This window comes from Zosterops lateralis (assembly GCF_965231275.1).
Source record: "Zosterops lateralis genome assembly, chromosome: 28".
Classification (NCBI taxonomy): domain Eukaryota; kingdom Metazoa; phylum Chordata; class Aves; order Passeriformes; family Zosteropidae; genus Zosterops; species Zosterops lateralis.
In genome coordinates, this window is record NC_139788.1 from 3,209,575 (window position 1) to 3,231,919 (window position 22,345).

At 45.2% G+C, this 22,345-nt stretch overlaps 1 protein-coding gene across 1 annotated transcript; it reads left to right on the top strand.

The window, feature by feature from the left end:
- Positions 1-1,388: 1,388 nt before the first annotated feature.
- CLSPN (claspin) lies at positions 1,389-14,384 on the top strand. Its single transcript, XM_083879318.1, is given in 25 exon segments — positions 1,389-1,468; positions 2,229-2,358; positions 2,861-3,306; positions 3,625-3,792; positions 4,402-4,491; positions 4,712-4,784; positions 5,041-5,149; positions 5,684-6,237; positions 6,691-6,882; positions 7,309-7,511; positions 7,866-8,059; positions 8,224-8,288; positions 8,704-8,909; positions 9,496-9,656; positions 9,753-9,979; positions 10,166-10,280; positions 10,970-11,051; positions 11,350-11,453; positions 12,032-12,196; positions 12,289-12,410; positions 12,668-12,795; positions 13,082-13,187; positions 13,268-13,350; positions 13,532-13,693; positions 13,873-14,384. Coding segments are annotated over 25 exon segments (4,038 nt in total). The 5' UTR covers positions 1,389-1,429; the 3' UTR covers positions 13,987-14,384.
- The last annotated feature ends 7,961 nt before the right edge of the window (positions 14,385-22,345 follow it).

The window sequence follows — 22,345 nt, forward strand, 5'->3', positions numbered from 1 at the left end:
GAAATTGAAAGAAGTTGAAATAATTTCCCCAAAAGGTTGGAGCCTTCACTCATCTAACATGAGTGGGATTGGCTCAGAGTATGCCTGTACAGCAGCCAATGGAAAATGCGTGTATTTTATTCTGTAAATAGGACACTGCTGACAGTAAGAGCTTTGTGTATCTAATATCCATGAGCTCCACTCGTGTGCTCTCACCACACGGTCACCCGGAGACATGACATGTAGCATATCCCTGAAGATCAAAACGAAACACGGGATCTGTTTAACCCATGGAACCAACATGAAATGTTTTGGCAGCAGAGCCCCATCCCCACAATGTCGATTTACATACAGACCTTTAAATCCCTGGGCCCTTCACGGCCCCTCCCAGCCCCTCACTTCTCCTCACGGCCTCCTCTTGGTCCCTCACAAACTCTCTTGGTCCTTCACAACCACTCTTGTGTCCTCATGACTCCTCTCAGTCCCCCACGTCTCCTGTCTGTTGGGAAAGATGGGACAGGAAAAGTTTACAAATATGATTGCCTGACAAGAAATACTGGAGATGTAAAACCTGTGAATGAAATAGAAATGAAGGGCAGCTTTGAGATGTGATCATGGCAGGCAGGAAGACGGGGATGAGCTGGAGATGGGTGGAAGGACAGAAAACAAAAAGACCCAAGGGTGCAGCCCCTCTCCACCCTGCCAAGGCATCAGGGAAAAAGTAGGTAAGAAAAGTAGTCTTTAGAGTTTAGAATACAGGATGATGTGGTGATAGAGCAGTTCTCATAGGCTGCGTGCAAAGTCTGTAGGTTTTGTATCTTGTGCCAGTTGGTCACTGTAAATTAGAATATTCAACACAAAAGGAGATATAATGGATTGTAATAAGGTCCTCGCTCCTCTCTTACCACTCTTACAGCTCTGACCACTCTCACCACTGCACTCTTACCTGTCCTAGCTCCCATAGCTCCCTTACCTCCCTTACCCCTCCTTTCTCCCTCACCTCACACCCTCTCTCCCTCTCCCTCTCTCTTTGAAGCATCTCTTCAGCCCAGGCTGGTGGCTAAAGGCAAAGCCCTTTTTACCCACGACCCTTGCAATTAAAGTTTCTAGAATATCTCCGGTCAGCAGAGTTCCTTCTCCCTGCCGTCCATGGATGATCCTACACCTGTCGTCCCCTCATGTCCCCTCACGGTCCCGCCTCAGCCGGGGCGCCGGGAGCCCCCCCACCGCCAGGCGGCGCAATAGTGAGCGCGGGCGGCCTGAGAGCGGGAGCCGCGATTGGTCCACAGAAAGGGGCGGGGCCCCGCGGATCCCCGCCCAACAAGGCGGCCGGGGGCGGGGCTCACGGCGCTGTTCTGGGCAGTCATTGGATGATCGCGGGGCGGGGCGGGGCCAGGGCAGCGCGCGAAGGCTCGAAGCGGTCCCCGGGCGGCGGGAGCGCGGGCGGGCTATGGCGGCGGTACCGGTAACAACGGAGGGCCCCGTTGAGGTGAGTCCTGCCGCTCCCCTCCTTTCGACATGGTCGGCTCGCTGCTGACGGCAGAGGCAGCTTGCAGCTGCCTGCGGCCTTGCGGCTCCTCGGGCTGTGGCGAGGTGGAAGGCCCGGGAGGGACAGCGAGGGAGGTGGCGATTCCAGTAACCATTCTGGTACAGTGCCTTTTTGGGTAGCAGTGCCTGTGGCGATGCCAGTAGCCATCAGCCACCCCTGCCCGCCGTCCTTGATCGCGGGCCGTCCCGCGCCGTCACCGGGCTCGCCCCTCCTGTCAGACTACAGGTCCCAGCATGCCCCTGTCCGCCCTGCCGGCCGCGGGGCACGCTGGGAAGGCCGCACTCAGCCGGTCTCCGCGGACGCGGTGCATGCCGGGAGGCCTGCTGGGCCCGCCGTGACGGGTCTAAGAATAAATAAATAAATAAATAATAAAATAATGAGTTAAGGTCGTTCATTTTGAATGCAATCACATCAGGCAATGTCAATTGTGCTGTTCATGTGCAAACTCGTACATATACTACCCTATATGTGAATAGTAGTTTGTATTGATAAATATGGTAAATTTCAACAACAACAATAATAATAAATATTAATAAATGTGTAAATATCAACATTAATAGTTAGAATATAAGGAGAACGCATGTGGATTTCATTGTATGTGAGGGCTTAGCCAAGGTTTTGGAATGAATTTGGATACCAGCAGTCAGGACTCCATAAATAATATTTACCCCATTAAGAAAAATCATATTTTGCTTTGTAGCTTCCACTGGCGGATTTGAACTCAGACTTGCAGAAACCCCTGGACAGTGACTCTGACAGCGGCCAGGGCAGCTGCGAGACAGCCTCCCCAGGTCCCCTTGGCAAGAGCACCGTGTCCTTTGAGGAAAGAGGTCTGTAACACTTCCATGAATTGTTTTTCTCCAGCACGACATTTTTTGTTTCATAAATACCTTTTAGAAAGTTGTCACTGCTTAACCTATAAGAATCCAAACTCTTGTTGTTGCTCAGAATATGGGCAGGCATCTTTAAACCTCTGAAGAGTGTTTTTTGAGCTACAGAAAGAAAAAAAACTGAATGGGATGTGTCTTAATTACTTATTCACTTTTTTCCCTGTTTTGTTTAATCTATTTAGTGTAATTTTTATTACTATGTCAAGGCAAGACACTACAGTGAAAGGTTTTCAGCTTTCCCTTTATTTTAAAGGTTAAAAACCTTTCACATCAATTTGGGTTAATTAAATGCTGTTCTCTGGGGAGAAATGAATTTTGAAAAGTCAAGCTCAAGCTCATTTGCTGTAGATGGTGACATATGTCAGGTTTAACCAATATAAATTTGGCTGTTTGTTAATTAACTTGTAGCACCTTCCTTTTTTATTTTCACATTTTTTGCCAGACTCAGAGGAAGAAATTTTTGTGCGTAAAAAAGCAAAAAACCATAAGGTGCTTCAGGACAGTGAGAGCGAGGAGGGGGAGGATGGAGGCTCATCTGTGCAGGGAGACAAGGAAAATGGGGAGGAAAAGGAGAACATTCCTGTTGAAAAGAACAAGAAATCCCATCGGGTCCGCCCAACTCTGCTGGACAGTGAGGACAGTGACACTGGAGACCAGTTGCAGAGTGAAAACCTTGAAACAGGCAAGATGTCTGGCTTGCCTGAGGGTGAGCTAGAAGAGGAGAGACCTCTAAAATCTGCGAAAAAGTACAGAAAACATAAACATAAGCATGGCGTGGAAGAGGAGCCAGCAAAAGAAGCTGTAGCAAAATCCAGAAGGAGGAAGCAGAAGGAGAAAATAATGGAGTCCATTAAACAGCTGAGAAAAGAAAAGAAGCCTGTGGCAGAGGTGGGTATTTTGGCAGAATACCTCAGATAATTTCTCAACTAAGTTCAGTTTGTTATTGCTTGTGGTTATTCTGTTCCAAAGCTTCAGTGTTGTGTCCACATTCCTGCATCAGGTTTGGGATCCACAGGGATCCATGGAATACCATGCAAATCTAACCTGCAAAGTCTACAGATTCATTTCAATTAAATTACATTAAATTTTCAGTTTAAGGAAGAACAAAACCTAACCCTTGATGATTTAATGCCATTTTAAGTTAATGTCAAAGAACCAAAGGGACCTTCTGAAAGGAATCACATGGATATTTTATTCTTCTGGAAGCAGGTGGATGGTGGTGAGAGGTTTCCCTTCAATGACAGTGGATGTCTTCTGGATGACAAGGACCTCTTTGATAATGGCTTGGAAGAGGAGAATGATCAACCTCTTGAGGATGAGGAGTCCCTAGAATCCATACGGGCAGCTGTGAAAAACAAACTAAAAAAACACAAGGTATCAGTTGACTGATACAAAATTATTGTAAATGTACTCTCTATGAAACTGATAGAGAATAGGTTTAGATTAGATATTGGATAGAAATTGTTCCCTGTGAGGGTGGGCAGGCCCTGGCACAGGGTGCCCAGAGAAGCTGTGGCTGCCCCTGGATCCCTGGAAGTGTCCAAGGCCAGGCTGGATGGGGCTTGGAGCACCCTGGGACAGTAGAAGGTGTCCCTGCCCATGGCAGAGGGTGGAATGGGATGAGCTTTAAGGTCTTTTGCAACCCAAATCATTCCATGATTACTGAATTTAGTGTGAATTTGTACCTGACCAGGTTCTAAAACTCTCTTTGACCATGGTGGAGTCGTACTGCTGTGGCAGAAGAGAGGAGAGCCTTCTGGCTTCTTATTTTTAGAGATGTAGGAATGTTGTCCTGGCAAATTAAAAAGATACTGCTGGAGTAGGAGCTTTGGAATCTGCCCTTGTGTGGGGTTTGTGCTGGTTTATGAGTACACTTGCTGGCTTTGCTGACCAGTGGTAGTTCTGTACAGTTATTTGTGATGTGTTTGTTGTTGATAGTGCCAATGTATCAATAGAAATTGTTTAATTTCTTCTTCTCCACAGAATAAAGAGCGTTTTCCTGATGATGAAGGCTACAAACATGTATTTGATGAAGAGAATGAGGAGCCTGTATTAAAGGAGCCAAAAAGGAAGGTGAAGTCTTCATCTTTTTAAAGCTCTGTATTGTTGTTTGTTGTGACTAAAATGGTTTTGTATGCACAATGTGGGTGGGTTTTTTTGTTTATTTTTTAAACTGGATGCTTTATTCTGACTCCTTTCTGTTTGCAAGGGAAAAATAAGCTATTTAAGAAGTAGACAAAGAGCCCCATGTTTTGTTTCCTGCCTTCAGAAGCCTTTCTTTTCTCCCCTTAAGGAGCGGAAAGCAGCAAGGTTAAGTAAGGAAGCCATTAAACAACTACACAGTGAGACCCAACGACTTATTAGAGGTAAAACTTAAATTCTTTATATGTAAAGCGGTATAAACTGTTCAGAAATTCAGAGGATAAATTGAAAGAATTTACCCAGAAGGTTAGAACCTTCTTTGACCTAACATGACTTATTGAGGGTTGAAGGGTGCAAGACGTTTTTTATTGAAGGACCTGTTAAAGATATTTTTGTAACTAATAAAAATAAAGATGCTTGTTATCAAATTAAGGGCTCAGATGATGTTTTAAATCTTTTCTCACCATCTTTCTCTGGCAGAATCATCCGTGTCTCTCCCATATCATGTGCCTGAGGCCAAAAGTGTTCATGAGTTCTTCAAGCGCAGACCTCGACCAGCATGTCAAGGAAATGCCATGGCCCTGCTGAAGTAAGGACTTAAACCTTCCTCATCTAATTTTTTAATAAACTTTAAGCACCTCTAGCTTTTCTTTTGAGGGTAACCAGACTTTCTTAGGCTCTTTTAAATCTATAAAAGTAGGAAATTAGGAGAATGGAATTGCTAAAATTAGGCAATGCTGCTCTCCTGACAGAGTCATACTATTGAAGTGATCAGGGCCAGGAGTAACTAATATGAAAGAACTTGCTGATGCAGAGTTAGTTTAATGGGATTTAGGCTCAACCTCAATATTTTACTTGGACTGTTTCTTCTCTGAGTGATGTGTAGTAAAATATTGAAGCTACAGTAGTCACAAAATCCCTCAGGAATTTCATACTGTGAGACTGTAACCAGTACAGAGCTTTTACACTTCCTTAAGTTCTCATGATTAAGTTTTCCAGATTTCTGTCCTTCACCTCTTCCTACACATTAATGACAATAATTGGGAAATAGTTTCTTCCTCTCAGTTTGTCCTCAGCTTTATCTCCCTTTCACACTAACCATGTTTCTTTCTGCCTTTGTTAGGTCCTCTAAATACCAGCTGCCCCTAAATGAAGAACCTGCAGCCACTGGGAACTTGAGCAAGGATTGCAAAGATGGGCCAGTGGAAGGTGATCAATCAGCAGCTGCTGAACCAGAAATTAACATGGGCAGAGATGTTGGTGCTTCTGTGACTGAGCCTCTTGCTGCTGAAGGGAAGAACTTGCCAGAGGACTGTGCTGAGCAGCCCAGGCAGGACAAGGAGGATTCTCCTGCAGTTACAGGGACTGTAACTGATGATAACACACAAGAACAGCAGATCTCCAACTGCCTGAGCACTGACTGTGATGAGCCAAAGGAGAGTGAAATTCCTCCAGCACCTGGAGATGCCCTCGTGGAAAGAGGAGAAACAGCACCAAATGTACAAGGTGAAACAAGCAGTCAGCAAGTGGGGCCTGGACTGGTGGCACAGCCTGAAAAAGTGAGGAAATCCAAGCTGGATAAACTCCGTGAGCTGGGAATAGACCTGTCCATCCAGCCAAGAATCTGCTCTGACAATGATTCCTTCATAAACCTTGATGAAGCTGATTCAAATAAAGGTATCACTTGTGTTGTAGCCCTTAGCAGTGTTGATCTGAGCTTGGCTGGAAATTTCAGAAATATTTAGGTGATAGAACAGTCAGGGATATTCACTTACTAGTGTGGATTCTTTAAGACATGTTAACAGAAATGTAGAATTGCCTGGTGCTTGGGAGGCTGGGCTGGAAGTGAATTGAGGTCTTGTGGACAAATGGCAGTTAATGGTAAGATAATTTAATACTGGCTAATATCAATTAAATACAAGCTACACCAAAAATATTTTGTGGTGGTGTATTATTAGTCGAATAGAATGGTTTTGCAAATATTTTAGTATTCAAGATTTAGCTCTTAAACTTAGCTTTAAACTAAACTTTGGGGGCAAAAAAAAAGCTCAAGACGTACTCTTACTACAACTTTTAACAATCAATGCTTTTACATGCTATCACATTGATTTAATTAATATGTATTTAAAGAACTAGAAGCCCTGAAAGCACGTTTCTTGAAGCACACTCTCCAGACATCGAAATCCAAAGCAGAACGGGCCATAAACATGAACATTATCCGTAAGGAAACGACATCTGATGGGAAAGAGGAGCTGAGAGCAGACGTGGTGCCAGCAGTTTTGGCTGCAGAGAGCCTGGAGGAAACAGTCCACACAAAGCCAGGTTGGTGGGGAAGAAGAAGAGACAAGGATTGAATTGGAAAGCAGATTTTTTTCCTCTCATGCTCTGTTTCCCAATGCTGCCCTACAAAGTACAGGAGAAGGGATCTTCATCTGTAAGATGATTGTGTATGTTCCCCCTAATGGATAGCCCTGTTTTAATAAAAAAACTTCTTGGTAGACGACTTAAATAGCACTGGCCCATGTGGAACAGCCTCAGTCAGATCTTTCTGACTGGTTCCTTAGATTTTTCATGCTTCCATGAAATGCTGTGTCTGCTCCATCCCTGGAAGTGTCCAAGCCCAGGTTGGACGGGGCTTGGAGCAACCTGGTCTAGTGGAGGGTGTCCCTGCCCATGACAGTGGTGGAACTGGGTAAACTTTAAGGTCTGTTTCAACCCAGATTGTTCCCTGAATCTTTTCCTGTGCAGGTGAAAAGCTCCAGGCCCTGAAGGCCAAGCTGCAGGAGGCCATGAAGCTCCGCAGGACCGAGGAGCGCCAGAAGCGCCAAGCGCTGTTTAAGCTGGACAATGAGGAAATGCTGGAGGAAGAGGAGGAGGAAGAGGAAGAGATGACAGATGAGTCTGAGGAGGAGGAAGAAGAAGAAGGAGAAGAAGAAGGTGATCACGAGGTCTGTATACAACATTTTTCCATAACCTCATCAGCTTCTTCCTCTCCTCAATGGAATGGGACTTTTGTACACGACTAATTGGAGAATTTCTAAGAATTCTTCCTAGAAGCTAAAAAACTGCTATAGTTGGCATATACAGGGTTTGGATTGTCTAACCTTGGATTCATGTGTATTTTCTTTGTCTAAACACTATTAAAACCAAATAGAAATGTTTAAAAGATTTTGATGTCCCTTCCTCTTTTTATAAATCCTTGGCTCATTGCTGGCTGGGCAATGTGCCTCACCTGGGGTAGGGTTTGCCATGACAATAATCATTATATCTGTGCTGTGTTTGGGGATGTTTTTTAGAACTCAGAATTTCTGCTTGATGAAGCAGAGGAAGATAATGAAGATACAGAAGAGAAACACACTGAAGATGGTGATAAAGAAACTGACAAAGAATCAATTGATGGAGAAAAGCTGGAGAAACCTGAACATGGTGATTCTGTTCTAAAACATCCTTCAACAGAGTCTACATTGATGCTTTTTAAAGACAGCTCTTCAAAAATGGGGTAAATAATTCAAGCCTTAAAAATGGTGACTGAGAAATTTTAAATTTGATCAGCATGTGTAGATTTTTTTTATTTAAAGTGCCTTTTATAAGTATTTTTGTGTTACCTTGGTTTTTTTGCAGTTGATCCTAAATTTATTAGCAAATACCTTTTATGAATTGCAGATATTCTCTTCCTGATGAAAAACTGGAAATGGAAGAAACTGTAGACAAAGGACCTACCAAGTTAGGTAAAGTAGAAGCATTGCCCTAGATAATTGCCTTTTTTTTTTCTTTTTTACTTAGCACATATAATAGTTTCTCTTAAAGATTGGTATTTCTGTTTTTTCATCACTTGTATATAGTTATACAGTATGGTTTTAAAAGTTTAGATTGATGAAAAAAAGGATGGGCTTGTAAAAGCTAGAGGGGAAAAGCACTGTTTAAAATAATACTGGGAGAAGTATGAAATGTCAGAAATCAATAAGATAAGTAAAAAAGTGTAATATGCATCCTGTGAGAAGAAGGAAATCCAACATGACCACAAAATAAATTTTTAGCAAAGTGTCAGTGCAAGGTGCTGCAAAAATATTATATTGAGGTTTTACTGGGTTACACACACACAAAAAGTTAAGCACTATTTTTTTTTTTTTTTTTAATTTCCAGAGGATGATGATTCATTTTCTCTACCAACGCTAGCAAAGGAGAACAGCCACAACAGCAGCTTTGAGCTCATTGGCTCCATGATCCCATCCTACCAGCCCTGTAACAAACAGGCCTCCAGGGGAGGGAGCTTTTTACCTGCAGCAGGGGGGTTCAGGTCACCCTCCCCAGGTTTCTTCAAAACAAGTTTTATCAGCTCTGCTTCCAAGGTGAGATTCTCAGTCCTGATCATGTCTTATACTAACACAGTGGGAAGTAAATAAATTTATTTTATCCTCATGGTCAGATCTGTCAAAAGAACCAAACCAGACAAATGCTTTGGTATCAGTAAGATTTCAGGAGAGCAAACTGCCCCTTGGGTTTGTGTCCACATTGGAATGGATAAAAATGACATTATAAAACTTATATTCTAAAGCATCAAAGAAAAGATGCTATTATCTGGCTTTTATATCTAAAATATATGCATCATAAAAATGGTTTTTAAGAATGCTTACACGGGCTACACAACATCTGATGTCAGTGAACTCCTGTGGTGTATTGGAGCAGCCTGGGCATAATTTGACTCCTGCACGGTTTGGGTTGGAAGGAACCTCAAAGCTCCTCTCATCCCATCCCCTGCCATGGGCAGGGACACCTTCCACTGTCCCAGGGTGTTCCAATCCCCATCCAACCTGGCCAGGAACACTTTCAGGGATGGGGCAGCCACAGCTTCTCTGGGAAGTCTGTTCCAATGCCTCTTGCATTTAAATTTAAGCTTGCTAAACAACTCATATATTTTTGTATTCCCTTGACCAGAGCTCAGGAAAGACCTCTGAGCCTTCTCTTCCCATAGAAGATTCCCAGGACCTGTATAATGCCTCTCCTGAGCCCAAGAGTTTATTTCCAGGGGCTGGAGAGTCAAGGTTTCAATTTTCCTTGGAAGATGACACTCAAAGCCAGCTGCTGGATGCAGATGGGTGAGTGATGGGTGTAAAGGATGGTGTTCTATGCCTGCTAACAGAAATAGGATGTGCTGACCAGCAAGAGTTCTCTAACTACAGCTTTTCTTTCAGGTTCTTGAATGTTGGACAGCACAGGAATAAATACCAGTCCTCAAAGCATCAGCTGCCCCTGGCCAGCATGGATGAGAATGCCATGGATGCCAACATGGATGAGTTACTGGACCTGTGTTCTGGACAGTTCAGCAGCCAAGCTCAGCACGTGCCAAACACCAGCAGCACCAAAAAGCAGAACATGGAGGAACTGCTCAATCTTTGTTCAGGAAAATTCGTGTCTCAGAGTATGTCCCGAATTCTCTTTTCAGCTCTGCTGCTTATACTTGATTTAGAAATTTTTAGCTGAGGTAACTTCAGGTCTGGGCACTGTGGAATTTTGTCTTTGTTGGGAGCATATGCAGTTTTATTTCTAGGGTGTTCTCTGACACTTTAAGAGCAGAAATAAGTTGCCATCTTACTGCTTTCTGTAGCAGGTTCTCCAACATGGGCTTCTTCAATGTGTTCCAAGGCAGAAAAAGACAGTGACATAGAAGATCCAATGGCAGAGGCTCTGGAGCTCTGTTCAGGCTCCTTTCACACAGACAGGTTAGCATTGCTCTCCTAAAATTTACTGAAGTTAATTCTGTTAACTGTCTTGTTTCACTCTTACAAGTGTTTTCTTGTTTAACATCAATTTGCTGTCAGTGAAAGTGTGCTTTGTTTTGGAGGTGAAGGGGAGGAATATTGCAAATTGCTCAGCAATTACTCTAATTGGCAGCATAAACTGTTTTCCCACAGCTACTGGGGAGGGAAATTCTTTGTCTTTGTTAGTAAAAGAAACAGTGAAGAACTTCCATTAAACTGAGAAAAGATGATTAAAAATGGGACTTTTGGAGTCTGTTCTGGGCCGTTGCCAAGCTGCCATAACCAAATGTAAAGTTGGATACTTGGAGTTTTTTATTGACTAACTTGGAGAGTGTATGGCTGCCTGACAAAAGGATAGTGGGGCTTAATAAGTGGGAATGTTAAGGGGCTCCAAGAGGATTTTGAGAGGGGGGAAAAAAAATTGGAAATTAGTGCTTGTCCCATGGTTTCTGCCAGCAAAGACCTGAAGTCTTAAAACATCAACTCTTAATGGGGATTTGGGGTATTTACAGCTAAATGCTGCTGGCAGATTGGAGCTCTGAGCACTCACAGGAAATTGCCTGATAGCAGCTGAGGTGGGCGTTGAAATTTTGCCTTGATTTCCTGGAGGTAAAATGAAAATGCCTTTCTCCCATTTGTGTTTTCCCTAGGGAAGAGGAAGAAGAGGAGGAACAAGAAGAACTTGGTGGTTTTCAGCTTTTAACAGATGATGAGGCCTTTGCAAGTGAAGAGGTGTGAACTGATGGAGCCAGGCAGCTGCTGGATAAAATGGATAATTCCATTTATCTTCCTAGGTTTTTAATATATCCATCAATGCAAAGTACCACAACAAGCTACTGAAACATTTTTCAGAGCAAACTTTGGATCATTTAAAAGATCCCTTGAATATAATAATACAGTGAAAAATGCAAATCCTCCGAAATATGCCTGATGTTTTAATGTCTTGTTAATTGAAGAACAGACAAATCTGTTGTTACAAAGCAATCCACTCACAAAAAATGCTTATTTCTGAAAACTTTCTCTTTGACAGGATGAAAAAGGTGAAGATAGTGCTGATAGTGCTGCTGAAGAAGCAGAAACGAGTGATGAAGAAGAAGAACTGCTGAGACATAGACCAGGCTTGAAGAAAAAACTGTAATTAGTTTTTAAAATCTTAATTACCAGAGAGAATAGAATATTAATAGCACTAGAAATTTAGTTTGGAATTATTCCCTCTCCAGCAGATGTTTTATGGTCTGTTTTTTTTACTTTGGTGCTATCATGTTGCATGAATTTAACTGTGTTGCTTGTGGGTTATAAGTGATTTCCATAATAATTCTCATTACAGATGGAAATCAAAAAACCACAATAAAAGCAGTGCAACTTTTTTTTTTTTTTTGACCAAAAAAAAATGAATGCAAGAATATTTTTGTCATTCCTCATGTCATAAGATCTTATTTGTTCTAGTAAGTAAAACACAGAGTTGACAGTTATTGCCATCATCTTTGGAATGTGGTGGATGAGAATGATTTGGGGTGGTACATGATGTCAGGCCATTTGTGTAAATGTGCAAGAACTCAAGGCTTGGTCTTTCCAAAAATTACGTGAGACATTACAGTACATCCTTAAGAAACGTGTTCATTTTCTGTCAAAAGATAAATCTTGCTTTCAGAAGGTTTGTGGGATGGCTGTTATGCTCCCAAACCGAATTCTTTCAACCTTTTTTTTCCTAGAAAACTGCAAGATTTCATGGAAGAGGAGGCAGAGCTGTCAGGCAGTGATGTGGGAAGCGAGGATGAGTACGACGGCGAAGACCTGAATGAATACGAAGAAGAGATTATCGACGAGGAGCTCCCAAACGAAGCAGAATTAGGAAACCAAATACAGAAATTCCACATGTCAGTGCCATTATCTGTAGATCTTTGGGTGTGTGAGGCCCTGGCTCTGGGACAGGAGCTGAATTAACCTGTCCCTGTCTCTGTGCTGGCAGGAAGGCCATGCTGGACGATGACAAGCGCCAGCTCCGCCTGTACCAGGAGAGGTACCTGCTGGATGGGGACCTGCACAGTGATGGCCCGGGCAGGACCAGGAGGTTCAGATGGAAAAACATAGGTGACCTATGATCCAAAGTTAATAGAGGGGGAGAAAGATTGAAAACAGAGCTTGTGTGTGTCTGTGAAATAGCACTTAGTGGTCCTTAATAAAGTATTTCAGGAATAAACTTGGTGTGGGGAGGGTAATTCTGGGGGGTTTTGTTTGGTTGGAGGTTTTTTACCTTGTTTGTTTGATTGGTTTGGAGGTTTTTTGTTGTTTTTTTACTAGCCTCCATTTTCAAAATTGGTGGTTGACTATCTTGTTTTGTTGCCTAGATTTTGCTTCACAGATGGACTTGTTTCAGAGAGATTCAGATAATGAGGAGGAGAATGAAGAGTTTGATGAGACAGAAGTGAAGTGGAGGAAGGAGCGGTTTGAGCGAGAGCAGTGGCTTCGTGAGCAGGTACTGGTGAGCTGCTAGAAAGGCTTGCTCAGTCTCTGTATCATTACTGGATGTGAAAATGTTTATTCCTCATGTTAAACTTCAGTATTAGGTCAGATTTCCCAGCTGAAAGTGATGCTGTTCATTATTAGGACAAGGATGATGAAGTATATAAAAAATTGCAATAGCTTCTTACAGTAGAAAGTAAATAAAAAGTAATTTACATAAAGAAAATAATTACTTAAAATACTGAATGAAATGTCCATTTATGATATGATTTTTTTCAATTGTCTTCTCTCTGCTACAGAAGGAAAAAAATAAAGAGCAGGAGGAGGAGGAGGAAGAAATTGGTGGAAACAGTGAATTCATGAAGCTGGCAAAAAAAGTGACTGTCAAGTCCCTGCAGAAGAAAGGTGAGCTTGATTTTTATTGAAGTGACAAGAAAAGGAGAGAAAGGGTACAAAAACTGATCTTTCCCCCATGTCTCTGCCAGCCAGCCCAGCAGTGGTGCCACAAGACACAACTCTGTTACCCAGGAACCCATTTGAAGCCTTCAAACCTGCTGGTGACATCCAGGTGGGTACCAATCCTCAAAAATGGCATTTCCCCACACAGCCAAGTCAGCTGCCCCTGAATTCTGGGCACTCCTGGTTTGTAACATCTGAGTAAAGAGTAGATTTTCTCTGAAGAATAACTTACTAAGCAACCTGCCTTGTTTCCTGAGAGTGGTTCAATGCAGATTTTCTTTGCCTTTCAGGTAAAAAATGGGTCACTCTTGAACAGACCTAAAGCTGTCCTTCAGAAGCTGGCAGCAATGGCAGATCTTAATCCAAATGCCCCTCGAAATTCAAGGAATTTTGTCTTTCATACACTTTCTCCAGAGAAGAGTGAAGAGGCAAAGGAGAAATCAAAACCTCAGGTAAAGATTTGGGTAGCAGGTGCTGCCACTTGTGGAGATTATTTGAATATATGGCCACCGAAATCTGCCAAGCACTTAAGAGCACTGCTGTCTTAAATATTCCCTATTTCTGTCATAACTCAGAATTTAAACTTTATTTTGGCCATGTTGTTTATTCTAATGTATTTGACTGCCCTTAGGTGAAGAAGAGAGGCCCTTCTGCAGCAATAACATCAGCAGCAAAGCGGCCCAGGGTAGAGAGCACAGAGGAAACCAGTCGAAGCAGAAGCATTTTCCAGTACTTGGAGAGCTGAATTATTCCTGTTTGGTTGTGTCTCCTCTCTGCCAGCTGCAGTTTATTTTGCCAATCTGCCAGAAATCACCAGACAGGGAAACAAATAGGTGCCACCTCATTGACAAGTTCCAGTAATTTCCAGGCAGTGGTTTTGTGCTTTGTTTTTTCTCAGTCCTCTGTGGCAAATGGGAGCACAAAATCTACTCCTGGTTTGGAATGAAATGCTGACTTGATCTTTCCCAAGCATTAAGGAAATTTCCACTGCTGTGTGCTGTCCTCACAGGTGCTGCAGAGGTATCAATTCCACCTGGAGATGCCATTTGTGTGACAAGTGTGACAAGGAAATACCTCAGGTAGCTGAAAGCACAATAAAGGAGGAATTTCTGCAGCTCTGGGAGAGAATGAAGCAGTGTTGGCCATGGCAGGACAGTAGTTTACACTTGCAGCACAAAACTTTAGCTGTGGCTCCCTCCAGTGTCTTATTTTCTTTAATGTTAAACATTTATTAAGCTTCGCCTTTTAAGAAGCTCTAATTTATCCTTGAAATGTTTACTTTGTGGAGAGGGTCCCAGTCTCTTCTGAGGCTATGAGAAGGATTTCTTTCCAAGTTTTTATTACTTTTGGTGTCCTTAATTTTGCAGATGGATGTGTGTGTGGAGAGGGGAGAATGTGAGTAACGTGTGGGAGAGGAAAAGGAAGTTTGGGGGGGGTTTATTTGCATTGGTGGGGGAAATTGCTGGGGCTGCTTTGATTTGCCCGACTTCAGGCTATCTTTAACCATCCATTCTGTTGTTTTCATGGAAGCTGCACTCATCCAAGAGAAACCATCCATTGCTGAGCAGCCAGTAAGGAAAAGGCTGCTCTAGAATGAGGGAATGTAAAAGGAACCATCATTCACAACTTTTCTAAACAGTGTGAGAGAAACTTGAGCCAGAGTGTCCAGCATTCCTGATGTTTCTGATCACAAACTGAACATGTTGGAGAGCAGATAATGGTGCCACAGGGTCCTGCTCTAAGACTAAACATCTTTGGACTGTCACATACTTGAAGTGTCTGAGCTGTAAATTTTGTAACATCTTAAGCACACGCTCAGTGTGCTGTGTGTAAAATATTTTATTGTACAGTATGTTATAAAGAATTATGGTACTAATCAAAGTGCAACTTTACAATAAAACATGGTTTTAATTTTGGAGTCAGTTAGTATTAATTTATAGGGTTTCACTCAGTTGTATACATGTCTTGTTTTTTTTTTTCCAGTGTTTTTTATTTGTCTAAGCCTATTTTTTCATTGCTGCCTTTTTTTTGTAGCCACAACTCAGCCCTTCACTAGGAACAGCTGCAATAATATTGGAATACAACAAAAACAGCCCCTTGTGTTTATTAGAGTGTGGATTTTCAACTCCTCAAGTCTTCCACTTGGGTTTGCATAAAATTCTTGGCCTGAAGAATGTTTTTTTCCTGCTTCAATAGTTTTGGATTTTTTAGTTCCTAGACAAAACTTTCTTTATCCTTGTCTTAAGAAGTGTCTATTTCAGTTCACTGCAGCAATTCTAATAATTGGTGTAGCTGTATTTGGGATGGGACGTTTAGGGAAGAGGAATAACCTTTCCTCCTTCGTTATCAGACTTTCCTTGAAGGACCATGTAACTAAAAGATTTCTGAGCACCCACTTAATTCTTTATCAGTGTTTCACGGATATGAAAGTTGTGCTAATTCAGCACAGATTTGTTGGCTCCACACATGAGCATTTTCCTTGAATTTTGCTCCAGCTCTGCCACTAGAGCGCAGCAAGAGAATGTGCTTGCTCTGGCACTGGGGCAAGGCAAAATCATTAAAGCTTAAACTGTGTCTTGACTCCAGGGGAAATTCTTGCAGTTTTCCATGCTCTGGCATTGCAAGGAATTAAATTTATAGAGACCTATAATTGCTACATTTTTGCATTAGAAAGTAGTAGCTTGAAGAGCACTTTTAGAGGGCTGGCAGAGTCCTGGTGCTTTCCTGGCTTCTCCTCAGCACATGCTACTAGCCATAATTAGGGCTTTTATTTTGCTTTCCTTGTAGAATTTTCCCTTTAAAATACATTTTCCTTGTTCCAGCGCCAAGGGTAGAAAAATACTGTTGAGCCCGAAAAGCCTTATAAATTGAAATACATGGAATGGGAATGTTTCTGGCTGCATTTCTCCCACAACTTTGCAGTAGTTCAGGGTTTGTGAGTTGTTGCTGGAAGCTCTGCATTGCACCCTAAAAATTCCTTGCCTGGGAGCATATTCCATGCCAGGTAGCAGTGGGAGGAGGCCAGGGACAGGTTCTGTGGGAGCTGGAATTATCAATGGGAGAGTGGAGGATGTGCTGAGGTGCTGCTGCTCTCATTGTGGCAAAACCATCCCCAGAGCTGGGGGCTTGGGCCTGACCCTCACCTGTGCTCCTGCCCTGCTCCCATCCATCTCCTGCCTCCAGCTTTTCCAGGGCTGCCCCCCTGCTCCTGTCTGGCACATTAACTCAGCTTTGCCTTCTCATTTTCAGGTATTGATTCAGCTTTCTCCTCCTGGCATGGACATGAGGCCGCTGTGCTAATGGGGAGAAAAATCCTCCCCTGTTGGTGCTGGAAGTGCCAAGAGTGGGCTGGGAAAGGAGGGAATGGCTCAGGGTGGTGAGGAGTGGAGATGAGGGTCCTGCATCCAGGCACTGCTGCAGCTCAGCCTGAGCAGAAGCTGCACAAAGGTTGGACTTGATGATCCTAGAAGTCTTTTCCAGCCTCACTGGTTCTGTGAAATGGTGTCTGCAGGGCTGTCCTGGGCTGATGGAAGAGCTGATTCCACTTCTTCCACTTCCCTCCCTTTTTTCTCTCCCTCCTGCCTTGGGATAACTCGGAGCTGTTACAGCTGAGAGCTGTGATCAGTGATGTTTGGGCAGAAGTGGCTGCAGCCTGAAATTTTTATCTGAGTTGGATAACTCTAATAATAGCACCTCTCTGTGCCTCAGTTTCCCTTTCCCACACAGGGCACAGGAGGAATAAAGCCCATGAGCTCTGAGCTCCTGATCCTTGACTGGCACCACGGGAGCCTTGATTAGAGCAGCGCTGCTCATACACAACATTATCTGCTGAGTTTGCAGAGAGAATGAGCTTTTGGGAACCCAAATGATAATGGAGAATTTTTTTAAAAGGGCTTAAAAGCAGAGGGAGGAGCGGCCCTGGGTGTGTGGTAAAGGTTGACATTGCAGACACGTTTATAATCCCAGCTCCTGCCGCCACGCGGCTCCTCGGGGCTCAAGGCACTCACTGAATTATGTTTTCTTTCCCTTTTTTGCCAAGAGACTGAAAAGGGGAGAGAAAAAAAACTATTTGTTTGTCTTGTCTAATTTAATTTATGTTATTTATCAAATAGACAGGTTATTTGGGAAACCAGATGGACCCAGGCTAAAATCATCTGTATTTCCAACATGTGAAAAATTATGTTGGAGTGGACACATGAAAGGCAGCGTGGAGCAGGTTTAGTGAGCACTCGCCCTGTGAGCTCTGCACCTCATCTGTCCTGGGCCTCTAATCAGTTGTCCCAGACCCATTATGAGGGTTAAAGGACAAAAAGACCCCCAGGCACCCACGAGGGTGTCTTCCAGAGCAGCCATGTCACAATTATTTACCTTCCCTGGCTTTCACTCTGCTCATTGACTGGTGCATCCCTTCCCCAGGGATGGATGAGGTGGGTTTTTGGGCTTAAATAAATGTTTTAGGTGGGTTTAGAAGCAGAGCAGGTGATGGGTTTTGATCTGGTTTTTTTTTCTCCTTTGGGTCTTCTTGTTGGAAAAGGAAAAACAGGAGATGGAGAGCAGCAAGGATGGCTGAAAGGGAATAGATAATGCAAGAAATACAGAAATAAAAAAGAAATGCAATAAAAGAAGAGCCCTCAGTTACTAATGGGTTGGACACTCTGATTGCTGCTGTATTCCCAAGAGCTGAGCCTGGAGCAGCCCCTGCCACTGACCTTTGCTGTGCCCCAGGGCAGGACCCTGGCAGCTGGGGGTGCTCCTGCCTGTGCAGAGTCCAGACAAGCTCATGGCACAGAAAACAGCTCTGTGAGACCTGGAGGGTTCAGTGGGTGACCTGTAAAGCAAAAGTTTCATTCTGTATTAACTATTAGTCATTAATATTAATTCCAGCGCTGCGCGTGCTCCGTGCAGGCAGACGTTCAGTCCTTGGGGGTTGTTATTTTCTCTTGTATCAGAAGCCCAATTTAGGGCTGACTCCAGCTCTGCTTCTCCAGGCAGCAGAGATCTAAACCAGCTGTAATTAAAGAAAACGACATAAAAGATTGCAGAGTGTGTGGGGGGGAGAGGGAGGGGGATCAGCAAATCTCACAGCTTTGCAAGAGATTAATTTTATTTTTAGCTAATATTTTTCTCTGCTCCTCAGGGCTGTTTTCATGCAACAAGTTCTGTGCTGCTTCCCTTGCAGTGGCCCATTGATTTTCAATATTTGATGGTGTTTGTGCACGTGGCCATGGGGGATCAGTATCTGAGGGGCACGTTCAGGGGTGTCCTCACACCCTAAAAGCCATCTGTGCTATCCCAGCCCTCACCTTTGCCATGGGGATGCTGCACAGAGCCCAGAGGTCCCACTCCATCCTGGCATGGCTGGCTGTGGCTGCTGTGCCAGGCCAGGTTCAGCCCCGAGGTCCCAGCTGGAGGGGGACACAGGCCAGCCCTGCAGCATCTTCCTGCACTGCCCAATTTCCAGCTGCCACTTGACAGACACTCATTTCTGTGCAGGAAGAATAATTAACCACCAAGGCTCTAGTGCCACTTTTCTGGTGGCTCAGGATCCAGAGGTGGCATTTCCATATTTCTACTTTACATGAAGCCTGAAGGAAAGCTTCAACCTTTCCCAAATAACCACCAGATTAGAGAAAAAAATGGCTTTTCCTTCCTCCTCAGTGAGCCTGGATGGGGCAGAGGGCCCTAATTGTGCCTGGGAATGTGAAGTTCAGGAGCTGCCACTTGGGCTGGTTTTTCCCTGTCCCAGCTCCAGACTGGCACTGTGCTGGGAAGGGACATTGCTGTGGCTCATTGAGACACCCTGAGCCCCCTGGCAGCTTTGAGGTGCTCAATGAGCCTCTCTCAGCGACCTTCCAGTCAAGGAACCACAGAGAGGTTTTGGCATCCAAGGCATCTCCCATCCCATCCTAGCTCTGTGGCAGAGCCGTGGTGACCACAGCCAGTGTTCCCAGCAGGATGCACATCCCAGCTCTGCCAGTGCCAGCACAGACCCTCCAACCAAAGGCAACTCCAACCCATCTGGCCACTGCTGTAAGAAGGTAATTAAATGAACAGGCAGTTAAACCCTCCTTGTGGTCCCCATTTTGCGCGATGTGAGGGCGATGCTTGTGGTGCAAATCTCCAGGGGAGGCATCCGGGATGAGCTCACAGGCAGCACTGGCCTGGTTTGGGGGTCCTTTGCTCCACCTACAGATCTGCTGAGGGTGTGTGATCTTCAGAGCTGGGATGACATGAGCCCCAAAGTATGAAAACATCTCTCCAAGTGTGACTGCAGCCAGCCCCCAGCCCGACCCACAGTGGTTGCTCTGTCCCTCCCCTGCGCTGCAGAGGGAAAAGAAAAGGAAGACAAAGACCCCTGAACATCTGCAGGGGCAAAGGCAGGGCTAGAGGAGCTGGGTTTGATACCCCTCAGCCAGCACCAACTCAAGCCTTGAGGGTTGGGATTTGTCCCAGTGGCTGGGCCTTGCCCATGGCTCCTGCTAAAAGGCTGTGAGGGACCCTGCTGGAGTCTCCAGCTTGTCTGGAAACTGGAGATGCCAAACCAAATCCCATCGTGGTGCTGGTGATGACCCCAGTCTGGTGGGGCTGGTGCTGGTGGGCTGGCAGGTGAGCCAGGCATTGGATCCACTTCCTAAAGCCACAGCTCCATCCCAAGAGCTGTGCCACAGTGGCCACGGAGTGTTTTTAATTCAAAGTGCAGCAAAACCAGCAAAATCCTCACACAAATTTTGGCAGGGCCACTATTGAGGCCATGGGGCTGATGATGTCCGTGGGGGGACAGTGATGGGGGACAACCAGGACAACCAGAAGGGGCCATTGCTCTCTGCTCTGCCCTGGTCCCCCATGGTCCCCCAGCTCTGGGGTCGGGGCTGGCTGGGCCGGTGTTGCCGGGAGCCACGAGCACATCCTGCAAGGGGAAGAGCCCTGCTCCAACATCTGCTTGGCGTTTGTTTGTCTTTCATTCCCATTCCTGCCCTGCCTCCCCCTCCGCTTTCATCCCTCCATCTGCACAGGCCTAAAAATAGGGCCAGACTCTGTCTGTGCCTCATCAGCCTGTCGGGATCTTGGTATGATCCCATTTGTGGGGACAGGACCCACCAGTGTCCCTCAGATGCCACTTTCCTGACACAGATGCTGAGTGGCTGTTCTGCCCTGGGCACTGTTCCCTGCTCCCAGCCCAAAATGCTCAATCCTGGGCATGGATTGAGCCCCTGCATGGCCCCACTGCTGCACCTGGGGTGGGGATGGCACCAATTGCAAAGGTGTCCTTGTGGCAGAGGAAGAGCAGAGATGTGTCCTCAACCCCCCAGCTCGTATAGTCCCCAAAAGTGTCTGGAGTGAGGAAGTGGAGCCGCAGGGACACCTTTATCACCTGCCTGGGGCTGCAGTGGGACCTGGTTCTGCCACCTGGGCTGTCCTGGAGGTCCCCAGGGTGTGCTCAGGGAGTTTCCATGCCTTCTGCTCTCCAGGCAGGCTCATCCCCTCAGCCTCCCTGCAGCGTGGAGGAGGATGAGCATCAATTTGGCACGTCCTTGTGTCCCCCTGCCCCTTCCCCAAGTTGCTATGAATAAATCATTGTTTTATTAAAGAGAAGCAGCTGCTTTTTTGCTTCTCCTTTTTTTTTTTTTCCTTTTTTTTTTTTTTTTTTTTTGACACCCCATCCGTACCCACGGAGCCCTTTGGCACATGCTCGAACGCTGCAGCCCCATTGAGGGCCCCCAGAGCATAGCAATTGATACACACAGATCCCCAAATCCTATTCAGGCCCCGCTTTTCTGCACGAGCAGCCTCTAAACAGCTCATTCACTGCTCTTTTTGTCGCCGGGGTTAAGTGGTTAAGTGTGTGTGGATCCCATAAAAGGCCTTTACTCCATGAAAAGCTATATTTACATTGTAATCACCAAAGAACTGTTTAGGCAGTCAATAGCGGGCCGGAGCAGGACTTTTGTGGGATTATGTCCCCCCTTCGCCAGCTGCCGGGGGCCGCCGCTCTTTGTCTCGGCACAGCCCAGGCTCCTGGAGCTCCTGAAGATCCTGAAGCTCCTGAAGCTCCATCCTCCCACATCCCGGTGGCCCCGGTCCCTCCGGCACCCCGGAGTCCCATTCCAACCTGGGATGAACCTGGTGGGATGGGATGGGATGGGATGGGATGGGATGGGATGGGATGGGATGCGATGGGATGCGATGGGATGCGATGGGATGCGATGGGATGCGATGGGATGCGATGGGATGCGATGGGATGCGATGGTGGCTCCTGGGTGAGCTGTGTGCTGGCTGTGCTGGTGCCAGAGTATTTGTGGCCATGAAAGCAGCTTGTTGAGCTCATCCCATCATCACTGGAAGAATTAAGAAGGATCAGAGAAGGTTCTTCCCCCAGAGGGTGCAGAGGGTCTCCCCAGGGAATGGTCACAGCTCCAAGGCTGCCAGAGCTCCAGCAGCATTTGGACAACGCTCAAGGCACTGGGTGGGGTTGTTGGGGTGTTCTGTACAAGGCCAGGAGTTGGACTCAATATCTTTTCCAACTCAGTATATTTCATGATTCTGTTCTGTGCTTAACCAACCTCCTGGCTCCAGGAGTCTCCCTGGTACCCCGTGAGTGAAGTGTGAGCTAAAATTTTATCACTCTAACAAGATTAATTGAACACAGCCAAGAATGGCAAAAGCAAAATTAATTCACCGAGAGCAAGGCAAGGGCTTCCCCTTCCACCAGCAGCAATTTCCATGTAATCGATTAGATGATGTTCCAACTGATATCCCTGTCAGGGAATGTGCCTGCCCTCCCCACACAGGAGCAAATATCCATAACAGCAGCACTCAAAGAGTAAATATGGGAGAATCTCCCCATATTCCCCTAGAAACCCCTGTGAGGTGTGCCCAGGAGGGATTAACACAGCCAGCCAGTGGGAATGGGAGGCTGCATCCCAAAAGGCACTTGGATAGGGATGGAGGTGGGGATGAGGTCAGGAATGAGGCTGGAGATGAGAATAGGATGGAACAGGATAGGAGTGGAGATGAGGATGAGAATAAGGGTGCTTCTGCCAGACACATGCCAGCAGAGATCCCTGTTGAGGAGCAATTCCAAACCACACTGGTCCCATCACAAA